Consider the following 13,591-nt stretch of genomic DNA (forward strand, 5'->3'; position numbering starts at 1 on the left):
AATCTCCATAGTCTCATTTAATATGTCATCTCACCATGAAGGACTCTACCACCATTACTAAAGGTCTCTTTCCATTATGTTCATGTGGTTGTACCAATTACCACTGAACTTTCAGATAGAAGAGAGAATCTCACCAACACCTAACTGAAGCAGGGACCATCTGTGAACTGTGCCTTCCTCCATTCATTCATATTCAAATCTCTGTGTTGCTGATTCCACAATTAACAGGCCGTCACTGTGCTGCCATGTGTGTGATACACACTGCTGGATATTTAAATCAAAGAGCAGAAAATACATGCCTTACTACCAAAAATAATTAAAAATTTATTTAAAAGTCAAAAATAGCTTCATCCACAAGTGTTTTGATACATGCAATCATGATTCATCCACAAATGAGTAGCTAATTTCTTACTACAATATCACCAAACTGTTACAATGTTTTCATTCCAATGCAGAAGAAATCACTTTCACAACAATTTCACATCCTTACTATATGATGCACAAATCAAAATCTTCAGGTACATGGGGCAAAAACTCCTTTCCAATGCCTCTCATACACTCACTATAAGCACAGTCTTAACATCACAAATGGTGGACATAAAACCACAGTTGTTCTCTATAAATTTCAGTGCACATTCCTTTGATTTTCCATAAATTCACTACAGATTCAACACTACATTAAACTACAATACATTTAGAATATTTAGGACCATAAAAGTAGTAGTATTCTCCATCTGAGAAACTTAACAATATTGCAACAGATTTAAATACATAAATAGCAAACAAAGAGAAAAAGGAGGAGACATATCTACCCTTGAAATCACTGAACACCCAGAGTGCTGTATTAAAAATATAAGCAACAAGATTTAACAATAATTTTGGAGAACATTGTAAATTAAATAAACACATATGTATTTTGTTCACACATAGAAGATTGCCAATGTTAACTGAATTCACTGTGACACAGAGTATGAACAGATCTATTATCAGTTTTTTCTGCATTTATGCAAATAAAAATCATTAAATAAGGCAAGTCCATAACACAGATGCACATTTTGCATCTAAAACCAATGTTTTGCAATTTATTCACTGCTCCACTCTCACATGGATGGGCGCAAAATCTGTCTTGTGCAACTTCACCCATTTTTTGTTTAAACTATTGCATATTATACTCCATTGTCAAATATTGATGTATTACGGAAAATGACAGCCCACTTCTGTGGGACAACAGAAGTCTGTTCATTTCTCATCACCTTCAAAACTACCATTGGTCACACCTCCAGCACCCCATTGTGAACTCAGTTGGGTGTTACTAATGCTCAAACGCACTGTGTCTCAAAGACAAAAGCTTTGGAACTGGATGTCTATGTCTTAAGCACTGTACAATATTCCATTTCATTAACATTGGAGTTGAGAGCATATAGCCACTTCTTTAACTGTAATCTTTGTTCTTTTTCCTCTACATTGATTTTCTGGAATCATCTGACTGCTGCTGGATCTTCTATCATCATCAGTTTTCTTCTTACCAACAAAAAGAAGAAATGCTACATGTTCAGATACTTTTTGTAGTCTAATTTGGTGCAGAATGAGACTCATGTTGGGAGTGCATGTGCAAGAAATGGATAAAATAATCACTTACTGTATCAACAGGCACATTCAGATGAGAAAATTGTGAAGATAGCCATTATTGCAGATGAGAGCAAGGCTGTTACTAAAAATACTACCAGCCCCAGGTTATACATATGGTGACACTTTTGGATGAAACCTTGAATAATATAGGCAGAACAAAAAAGTATGAAGTGGGTGGATGAACTTTGTTAAATGTGCAGATGATCGAGTGGTCCTAGCATAAAGAGACTATACTCAAAAACTGGTGGATGCAATAAGAAAACAGAGAAAAAAAATTAGAATAAATATCAACATTTTCACGACAAGAGTAGTGAAAAAACAAATACTGCTCTACAAATGAAATATAATAGGAAAAGAAACTTGAGGAAGTTAATGCTTGCATTTACTTAGATAGATATGGAAGTTGTCTGGAGAAATTATTTGAAGTGGAATTACACATGATTCAAAAACTTGTGGAATCAGGAAGAAAGAGAGAAACTTTGATTTTTTTTAATTTGGCTGCACACTACAACAAAGAGAATTAAACCTGTTGACCAAACAAAGATTGAGGTAGTTGGGTGAAGCAAACGAGAGCCCTCCTTAAGCACATTATAAAGAGGAACGCAAACTGGGATGGACGTAACATTGAGAAAAACTCTTTGTAGAAAATTACTGTTAAAGGAAAAATAAACAGAGTCAGAAAGAGAGGGCACGCTCACAGATGAGAGTGAAGGAAAGTCACATCGAGAACTAAAGGAAATAGAAAGAAATAGGACATCACAGAAAACACAGTTCGGCTTACGAATGAAGATGAAAATGATGACAATGACTGAACTGTTGGCAGACTGTTCCAACAACTGTAAACATGGACTTGGTGACTGTGTCGCAAAATAGTGTCATGCACCTGTGTCACTTGGACATGTAGTGTAGTATACAATAAAATTTACTTGGCTTGCTGTAATTTTGTGTAACTTACTTTTTGAAGTCCTCTTGTATAATACACCTATTATCTTTTCAACTAAGACTGAAAGAGTGATTTGTGTCTTAATGTTGATCTGATTGTGATAAGAAATATACAGACACAACCAACTGAAATTCAGTTTTTGAAAGTAGAAAGGCACTGAACCTCCTTCAAATAAATTGTAACACTGAATTTACAGGTCAGAATAATATAAAAACAGGAAATAAATAGATACAAACCAAATTTTGTTTTATAAGCAGCCCACCATCTGTCCACATGTGGCTGAGGCTTTAGTTTACACTAAAGGCCTACTTACTTGGCAAGAAACAGAAAACCATATCGAAGTTTGACAACTGATGAAAAACTTTTTCTCCAAATTGTCTTTGATGTAATTAAGGTTACATGTAAATTAAGAGTTTATACAGACATTTTTTTAGTCTTCAAGCTGCACAAAAAAACAAGTGAAAAATGCTGCCACAGTCTCAATTTCAAAATCTACAAGGTCAAGCAAACTGCTGGAAGAAGGACTATGAAAACCTGTATCGGACTGGTTACGTGCAGCAAAAAGTTTTGTTCCCTAATGATACTACTCCTTATTAATCATGTCCTATAGTTATGTCTGCGGTTTTTCCTCTCAAGTCCCTTAAAACATACCTACCACACTGTTTGCAAGTACTCACATTTCATACAAATAATGTTTAAGACATCCAACAGCACACAGAAAGAGCTTTCTTTGATTTGCGCTTAATACCAGAGATCAAAGACTTCTTGCACCAATTGCTAAAAATACTGTTTTTGTTTCATTTATTTACAGATTAAATTACCTGATGAGCTGAGAATAGAGGACACTCATTCATATAACAACAATCTTACAGTCACAGAAAACGTATAACACACTAACCACCAACAGGAACTGTCATAATTCAGAATGTACACTGTGTAGATCTGTAACAAAAAGGGAGAATATTACAATATGGTTATTTACATATTAACTGTAAAATAATTAGTTAATATGACAGCCTAATTAATGAAATTATACATTACTTGGCTCTATTCGAACACCTTCAATGTTGATACCCTCTTCTGTGTGTGTTTCATCAATCTTCTTTTGGAGTTTTTTAATTTCTTCATCGTACTCTTTCCATTCTGAAATGATTCTATTGGCTGCAGTCAATTTTGCTTCCTTTGTCAGTGGGTTGTTACACTGTTAAATACATTGCCGAGTTAGTTACAGATACAAAAGAGTTTTACACATTAACAAAATACTAAGATAAACTTGCATGATTTGAGTATTGTCTAAAATACAGATGTCATGCACATATCTATACTTACTAGATCAATTGTTTTAGCATATTTCTTGGAGTCATCATCACACCAAGTTTCACACCACAGCCATTCCTGAGGCAAAGATTTTATGGCAACCTGATGGATCATATTATTTGGTAGATCCTGAAAAGAAATAAAATAAAAATTTTGTTTATTGTTTGACAATAATAATACAAAATAATTAGAATAATTTTCTATACTTTAATTCACTACAGGGAGTATACATTACAACTGTATCCACCTTCCCAAAATGTTTACATCAGTATTAGAAAGGCATAAATAATAATTAAAACAGTACTCAGTCTAAGCATATATATAAAACAAAGATGCTGTAACTTACTAAACGAGAACGCACTGGTAGACAGACACAATAAAAAACTCTGTACTTCCGCCTTGACTGACATCTCTGCCCAAACTCTTTGCCTTTACATATGTCTGCTTGTCTCTGTATATGTGCAGATTGTGTGTGTGTGTGTGTGTGTGTGTGTGTGTGTGTGTGTGTGTGAGAGAGAGAGAGAGAGAGAGAGAGAGAGAGAGAGAGAGAGAGAGAGAGAGTATACCTGTCCCTTTCCCCCCCCCTAAGGTAAGTCTTTCCGCTCCCGGGATTGGAATGACTCCTTACCCTCTCCCTTAAAACCCACATCCTTTCATCTTTCCCTCTCCTTCCGTCTTTCCTGACGAAGCAAACACTGGTTGCAAAAGCTTGAATTTTGTGTGTATGTATGTGTTTGTTTGTGTATCTATCGACCTGCCAGCACTTTCGTCTGGTAAGTCACATCATCTTTGTTTATACAAGGGTGATGTGACTTACCAAACGAAAGCGCTGGCATGTCGATAGACACACAAACATACACACAAAATTCAAGCTTTCGCAACCAACGGTTGCTTCGTCAGGAAAGAGGGAAGGAGAGGGAAAGACAAAAGGATGTGGGTTTTAAGGGGGAGGGTAAGGAGTCATTCCAATCCCAGGAGCGGAAAGACTTACCTTAGGGGGAAAAAAAGGACAGGTATACACTCGTGCACACACACACACACACACACACACACACACACACACACACATCCATCTGCACCTACAGGCCAACCGCAAATAAGAACAGCACGCCACCCTCCACCTCAAAAAACTATCCAATCTCCTGGTTTCCCACCTCCGGAAAGGCAACTCACTCACCTTTCACAACCTTTCCACCAAACCTCAACCTCCTCTCATTGCACACACACCCAGTCTCTCCCATCTACTCAATCTTCCACTTCCAGCTCCACTCCCCCCAAAACCTCAAAATTCCAATCAACACAATCTGGAACCACAACACCCTAATTCAGTAGTTAACCTTTCCTCCAAACCTCTCTCCCAATCGAAACCTCTGTCCTATCCAAAGGCCTCACCTTCAGGCCCACTGCCAGATTCAACCAAACAGCCCTTGTCAAAGATTTACTGTCCTACACCCGTACTCTCTGCTGGAAATATCGCTTTGCCACGAAGAAAAATGATCCTAATCCTACTCCTAATGCTCCAATTCCCCAAGACACTATCAAAATTGAACCCTGCCTGGAACAGTTCCGTCCTCCATCACAGTGGGACCCACCTCCTCTTCCTCAAAATCACCCTCTCCCAACCTTCCAGGAATTTCTGACTTCCAGCCTTGCCTCTCAATCCTTCTTAAAAAACCTTAATCCTACTCCCAACATCACCACTGCTGAAGCCCAGGCTATCCGTGATCTGAAGGCTGACCGATCCATCATCATTCTTCCGTTGGACAAGGGATCCACGACCGTGGTACTTGATCGTCGGGAGTATGTGGCTGAGGGACTGCGTCAGCTTTCACATAAAACTACATACAAAGTTTGCCAAGGTAATCCCATTCCTGATGTCCAGGAGGAGCTTCAAGGAATCCTCAGAACCTTAGGCCCCCTACAAAACCTTTCAACTGACTCCATCAACCTCCTGACCCCACCAACACCCCGCACCCCTACATTCTACCAGCTTCCTAAAATTCACAAACCCAATCATCCTGGCCGTCCCATTGTAGCTGGTTACCAAGCCCCCACAGAACGTATCCTGCCTACGTAGATCAACACCTTCAACCCATTACATGCAGTCTCCCATCCTTCATCAAAGACACCAACCACTTTCTCGAACGCCTGGAATCCTTACCCAGTCTGTTACCCCCGGAAACCATCCTTGTAACCATTGATGTCACTTCCTTAAACACAAATATACCGCACGTCCAGGGCCTCGCTGCGATGGAGCACTTTCTTTAATGCCGATCACCTGCCACCCTACCTAAAACCTCTTTCCTCATTACCCACAACTTCTTCACTTTCGAAGGCCAGACATACCAACAATTAAAGGGAACAGCCATGGGTACCAGGATGGCCCCCTCGTACACCAACCTATTCATGGGTCAATAATATGAATCCTTCTTGGTTACCCAGGCCTGCAAACCCCAAGTTTGGTACAGATATATTGATGACATCTTCATGATCTGGACTCACAGTGAAGAAGAACTCCAGAATTTCCTCTCCAACCTCAACTCCTTTGGTTCCATCAGATTCACCTGGTCCTACTCCAAATCCCATGCCACTTTCCTCGACGTTGACCTCCACCTGTCCAATGGCCAGCTTCACATGTCCGTCCACATCAAACCCACCAACAAGCAACAGTACCTCCATTATGACAGCTGCCACCCATTCCACATCAAACGGTCCCTTCCCTACAGCCTAGGTCTTCATGGCAAACGAATCTGCTCCAGTCCGGAATCCCTGAACCATTACACCAACAACCTGAAAACAGCTTTCGCATCCCGCAACTACCCTCCCGACCTGGTATAGAAGCAAATTACCAGAGCCACTTCCTCATCTCCTCAAACCCAGAACCACCCACAGAAAAACCCCAAAAGTGCCCCACTTGTGACAGGATACTTTCCGGGACTGGACAGACTCTGAATGTGGCTCTCCAGCAGGGATATGACTTCCTCAAATCCTGCCCTGAAATGAGATCCATCCTTCATGAAATCCTCCCCACTCCACCAAGAGTGTCTTTCCGCCGTCCACCTAACCTTCGTAACCTCTTAGTTCATCCCTATGAAATCCTCAAACCACCTTCCCTACTCTCTGGCTCCTACCCTTGTAACCGCCCCCGGTGTAAAACCTGTCCCATGCATCCTCCCACCACCACCTACTCCAGTCCTGTAATCCGGAAGGTGTACACGATCAAAGGCAGAGCCACGTGTAAAAGCACCCATGTGATTTACCAACTGACCTGCCTACACTGTGAAGCTTTCTATGTGGGAATGACCAGCAACAAACTGTCCATTCGCATGAATGGAGACAGGCAGACAGTGTTTGTTGGTAATGAGGATCACCCTGTGGCTAAACATGCCTTGGTGCACGGCCAGCACATCTTGGCACAGTGTTACACCATCCGGGTTACCTGGATACTTCCCACCAACACCAACCTGTCAGAACTCCGGAGATGGGAACTTGCCCTTCAGTATATTCTCTCTTCTCATTACCCACCAGGCCTCAACCTCCGCTAATTTCAAGTTGCCGCTGCTCATACCTCACCTGTCATTCAACAACATCTTTGCCTCTGTACTTCCACCTCGACTGACATATCTGGCCAAACTCTTTTCCTTTACAAATGTCTGCTTGTGTCTATGTACGTGCAGATGGGTGTGTGTGTGTGTGTGTGTGTGTGTGTGTGTGTGTGTGTGTGTGTGTGTGGACGCGAGCGCGCGCGAGAGTGTATACCTGTCCTTTTTTCCCCCTAAGGTAAGTCTTTCCACTCTCGGGATTGGAATGACTCCTTACCCTCTCCCTTAAAACCCACATCCTTTCATCTTCCCCTCTCCTTCCCTCTTTCCTGACGAAGCAACCGTTGGTTGCGAAAGCTTGAATTTTGTGTGTATGTTTGTGTTTGTTTGTGTGTTTATCGACCTGCCAGCACTTTTGTTTGATAAGTCACATCATCTTTGTTTTTAGATATATTTTTCCCACGTGGAATGATTTTCTCTATTATATTACAATTACGTTTGTTATTGTCACTGTTGCATTTCGAAATCTTTTCTGTCATCTTATTTTCTCTTTCTGTTTTTGCAAGTAGTTTCACTTTGTAGTCACTTTCTCCTTTTTACCGAATCTACCACACAATTTTATCCCGCCTATATATACTCAATAAGACGTATCCCACTTCCAAACTGTAACCAAAAAAAAATTTTTTCCACTTTCCACACTACCGCTGCTATGAAATCCACCGTTTCCAGTTCACAAACAGTTCCTTTCACCTATTAAACAGCCATTTCGGCTATTGCTAATAACTTTCGCTTTTTTTCCATTTCCATTTTTCCCACATCACTGATCATTATTAGCCACTTCCCACAGGTTTTAACAACATTATTTCTTCGTCAGACAATTGTTAGCCTCATTTTCACAATCTGCCACCACAAAACCACTCCTTTTAATATATTTACACACAGTTTTTTCAAAATTTTCCCGAATTGCTCCACCCTTTAACATGTTTTGGCGGCAACACAACCACCTAACCCTTGTGCACATCGTTGTCTACCAACCCAAGTTCACCACAGGATCAACACAGCCCAGCTTTAACCAACACTTTTTCGCCTTTTTTCACACCAGATCTCCAGTTGCTTTCTAGTTCACCTTTATCTCTCCCCATATATTTTTATTTTCATTTTCATTTCAGCCTCATGTTACACTTTCCGCCTTCTAATACCATGTCCCCCTCACAACATCCCTACAATAACTCCATTAAGTTTTATTTACATTCACTCCGCAAACATGCCTTCACCCTAGCCAGATTACGCTCCCATATTTTATTTTCTCAGGCTTGTCTGACATTTGGCATTACCCCCAAAGGCATCACACTTAAAGTTCCCATCTCTGGCTGCAACCCTTCTTTCCATCAGTCCCTATACAAGTTCCAAACTGAACAATCCATTGCCCCCACCCACCTAATCCCTCACCTACACATCAACTCAGCCAATGAACACACCCGTCAAGTCCCATCCTTAATAAAAGTCCTCAATCTTTCCTCTCCCACATCCACACCGGCTGTTCATACCATCCTCCTACAGGCCAACGGCAAATTAGAACAGCACGCCACCCTCCACCTCAAAAAACTATCCAATCTCCTGGTTTCCCACCTCCGGAAAGGCAACTCACTCACCTTTCACAACCTTTCCACCAAACCTCAACCTCCTCTCATTGCACACACACCCAGTCTCTCCCATCTACTCAATCTTCCACTTCCAGCTCCACTCCCCCCAAAACCTCAAAATTCCAATCAACACAATCTGGAACCACAACACCCTAATTCAGTAGTTAACCTTTCCTCCAAACCTCTCTCCCAATCCGAAGCCTCTGTCCTATCCAAAGGCCTCACCTTCAGGCCCACTCCCAGATTCAACCAAACAGCCCTTGTCAAAGATTTACTGTCCTACACCCGTACACTCTGCTGGAAATATCGCTTTGCCACGAAGAAAAATGATCCTAATCCTACTCCTAATGCTCCAATTCCCCAAGACACTATCAAAATTGAACCCTGCCTGTAACAGTTCCGTCCTCCATCACAGCAGGACCCACCTTCTCTTCCTCAAAATCACCCTCTCCAAACCGTCCAGGAATTTCTGACCTCCAGCCTTGCCTCTCAATCCTTCTTAAAAAACCTTAATCCTACTCCCAACATCACCACTGCTGAAGCCCAGGCTATCCGTGATCTGAAGGCTGACCGATCCATCGTCATTCTTCCGGCGGACAAGGGTTCCACGACCGTGGTACTTGATCGTCGGGAGTATGTGGCTGAGGGACTGCGTCAGCTTTCAGACAACACTACATACAAAGTTTTCCAAGGTAATCCCATTCCTGATGTCCAGGCGGAGCTTCAAGGAATCCTCAGAACCTTAGGCCCCCCACAAAACCTTTCACCTGACTCCATCAACCTCCTGACCCCACCAACACCCCGCACCCCTACCTTCTACCTTCTTCCTAAAATTCACAAAAACAATCATCCCGGCCGCCCCATTGTAGCTGGTTACCAAGCCCCCACAGAACGTATCTCTGCCTACGTAGATCAACACCTTCAACCCATTATATGCAGTCTCCCATCCTTCATCAAAGACACCAACCACTTTCTCGAACGCCTGGAATCCTTACCCAGTCTGTTACCCCCAAACCATCCTTGTAACCATTGATGCCACTTCCTTATACACAAATATTCCGCACGTCCAGGGCCTCACTGCAATGGAGCACTTCCTTTCACGCCGATCACCTGCCACCCTATCTAAAACCTCTTTCCTCACTACCTTAGCCAGCTTCATCCTGACTCTCAACTTCTTCACTTTCGAAGGCCAGACATACCAACAATTAAAGGGAACAGCCATGGGTACCAGGATGGCCCCCCTCGTATGCCAACCTATTCATGGGTCACTTAGAGGAAGCCTTCTTGGTTACCCAGGCCTGCAAACCCAAAGTTTGGTACAGATATATTGATGACATCTTCATGATCTGGACTCACAGTGAAAAGAACTCCAGAATTTCCTCTCCAACCTCAACTCCTTTGGTTCCATCAGATTCACCTGGTCCTACTCCAAATCCCATGCCACTTTTCTTGACGTTGACCTCCACCTGTCCAATGGCCAGCTTCACATGTCCATCCACATCAAACCCACCAACAAGCAACAGTACCTCCATTATGACAGCTGCCACCCATTCCATATCAAACGGTCCCTTCTCTACAGCCTAGGTCTTCGTGGCAAATGAATCTGCTCTAGTCCGGAATCCCTGAACCATTACACCAACAACCTGAAAACAGCTTTCGCATCCCGCAACTACCCTCCCGACCTGGTATAGAAGCAAATTACCAGAGCCACTTCCTCTTCCCCTCAAACCCAGATCCACCCACAGAAGAACCCCAAAAGTGCCCCACTTGTGACAGGATACTTTCCGGGACTGGATCAGACTCTGAATGTGGCTCTCCAGCAGGGATACGACTTCCTCAAATCCTGCCCTGAAATGAGATCCATCCTTCATGAAATCCTCCCCACTCCACCAAGAGTGTCTTTCCACCGTCCACCTAACCTTCGTAACCTCTTAGTTCATCCCTATGAAATCCCCAAACCACCTTCCCTATCCTCTGGCTCCTACCCTTGTAACCACCCCCGGTGTAAAACCTGTCCCATGCACCCTCCCACCACCACCTACTCCAGTCCTGTAACCCGGAAGGTGTACACAAGCAAAGGCAGAGCCATGTGTGAAAGCACCCACGTGATTTACCAACTGACCTGCCTACACTGTGAAGCTTTCTATGTGGGAATGACCAGCAACAAACTGTCCATTCGCATGAATGGACACAGGCAGACAGTGTTTGTTGGTAATGAGGATCACCCTGTGGCTAAACATGCCTTGGTGCATGGCCAGCACATCTTGGCACAGTGTTACACCGTCCGGGCTAATTGGATACTTCCCACTAACACCAACCTGTCAGAACTCCGGAGATGGGAACTTGCCCTTCAGTATACCCTCTCTTCTCATTATCCGTCAGGCCTCAACCTCCGCTAATTTCAAGTTGCCGCCGCTCATACCTCACCTGTCATTCAACAACATCTTTGCCTCCGTACTTCCACCTCAACTGACATCTCTGCCCAAACTCTTTGCCTTTACAAGTGTCTGCTTGTGTCTGTGTATGTGCGGATGAATATGCGTGCGTTTGGCGACATTGGCCGGGAGGCCCCTTACAGGGCAGGTCCAGCTGCCTTGGTGCAGGTCTTTTTACATTAGAAGCAGCTAATGTCAGGTGACTACTACCTAGGATTAAGATATTAGCAGTTTTAGTTTAGGTTGTGGATCAATTTGTATGATGCACTCTTTGAGGATATAAAATAGTGTCAGGGGTGCTTCACAGATACACTTGGGATAGTCCTTTCGCAGCAGGATGAATTCATAATCAAGTTTGGTACACCTCATATCAGGTTGCAAAAAAAAAAGATGTCTCCTTTTTTGAGGGGTTAAGAGTGAAATCTGCATCTGCTTAGTAGTGTCTTTCATCATTTCAAGAATTCTATAATGTGCTGTAGTGTATCATTCTATATCATATCAGTAAAAGGTATCACAGATGTGACCTTACATGAGTGTCTGGGGTTCCCAGTTGTTTTCATTGTGGTTGTATCCCTGGCTAATTTGTCAGTAAGTTCATTGCCTGGTATGTTCATACGGCCAGGCATCCAAAGGTAAGTGATGGTAATTCCTACTCTGTGCAGATCGTGCAGTATGCGACAAATATTAGAGAACAATATGTTCGGTGTTTACCAATCTATTGCCTGCAGTCAACTTGAGAAATTATCACACATGAGAAAGTATAGATGAGAAGAGTCCTGAGTTGTTGTAAAGCTCTATCTGGGAAAGAGTTGTTCATGGCCACTTACATATACGTAAGTACGGACATCGTCATCTGTAAATACAGTAAAATGAGGGTAATCATGATGGATTGAGTAAAATATTCATTGGTAAATAGTGGGTTTTGTATTTCCCTTGGAGCCAAAGAGCATACCCAGCTGTATTACTGACAAGAACATACAACATGTGCTTCTGCATGAGTATGCAGAGTTTACTCCATGCAGCAGCTGTGAACACAAAAGTCAGCCCCCGATCTACAATATTTCCAAACTGGGGCAAAAACTTTATACTGGTGCCCCACTGTCAAAAACCAACTGGGATGTGTTTCAAAATCATATGAATAATCAATAAACCAATGTGTGCTGGATGCTAGATGCTTTGTGAAACAAGGTTTTTTTTATTCAAAAATAAGAATTTGGTGCCCCCTGAATTGCTGCCAGGGGCAGATACCCCGTTCCCCCCCAAAGCAATCAATAACAGTTCAGAAACACACTAAAAAACACAAAGAGAATAGGAAATAAATGGACTGAAGACTACAAGAGAGAACACAGCTAGTGTATGAGGAGAATTTGGGAAGAATGAACAAGCAACAAAATAATCTTGACCAATCAAGTTCAAAAGCTCTCTTAAAAGGGAATATTCCAAAACAATATCTCTCTCTCTCTCTCTCTCTCTCTCTCTCTCTCTCTCTCTCTCTCTCTCTCTACACACACACACACACACACACACACACAAATATTTTATCTGTTGTATGCAGCCTTTAACTGGACGAATTCAGAGAGATTAGATTGCCCAGTACTTCTGTAAAATTTACTCAAAGAATTTCCTTTTTTGGCTCTTACTACATCCTTGTCCAGATACAATACCAATAGTAAGTTGGAAAGTAGTTGTGTTGCAAACAAGGCAGTGTGGTCTACATTACCAACAATTTCGTAGTTGAAACTAAAAAATATAACTACTATAAAAGCAAACTCTATAAAATATAATTAGTATAAATATCATTTCATCTCTTGGCGAGTTCTTTATGTGAAACTTTCAAAAAAATTCTTGTTTTGCAGTTCTGTTTATTCATTTAGAATTTTATTTGCCTAATTTTTTCATATGAGTAAAGATTTCTACTTATTCAAGGTTGTCGAGATATCTGCCTTTATCAGTTGTGTATAAAACTAACAGGCACTGTGATATATCTGCCACTTCACAATTTTGTTCTTCAAGACATGCACTGAATGCCGATGGATTACTTTCACTATTAATAATGTATTCAATAAATCTCATTTTAAATTT

At 41.9% G+C, this 13,591-nt stretch overlaps 1 protein-coding gene across 1 annotated transcript in view; it reads right to left on the bottom strand.

The window, feature by feature from the left end:
* Window positions 1–300: 300 nt before the first annotated feature.
* Window positions 301–13,591, bottom strand: part of LOC126457123 (UDP-glucose:glycoprotein glucosyltransferase) — a 135,839-nt gene continuing 122,548 nt past the window's right edge. The window contains exons 23-25 of the mRNA XM_050093180.1: window positions 3,902–4,018; window positions 3,614–3,773; window positions 301–3,514 (exon numbers count right to left, since the gene is read on the bottom strand). Coding sequence (XP_049949137.1) covers window positions 3,486–3,514; window positions 3,614–3,773; window positions 3,902–4,018 — 306 coding nt within the window. The 3' untranslated portion in view covers window positions 301–3,485. The remainder of the gene's footprint in view (window positions 3,515–3,613; window positions 3,774–3,901; window positions 4,019–13,591) is intronic.

This window comes from Schistocerca serialis, chromosome 2, assembly GCF_023864345.2.
Source record: "Schistocerca serialis cubense isolate TAMUIC-IGC-003099 chromosome 2, iqSchSeri2.2, whole genome shotgun sequence".
NCBI lineage: Eukaryota > Metazoa > Arthropoda > Insecta > Orthoptera > Acrididae > Schistocerca > Schistocerca serialis.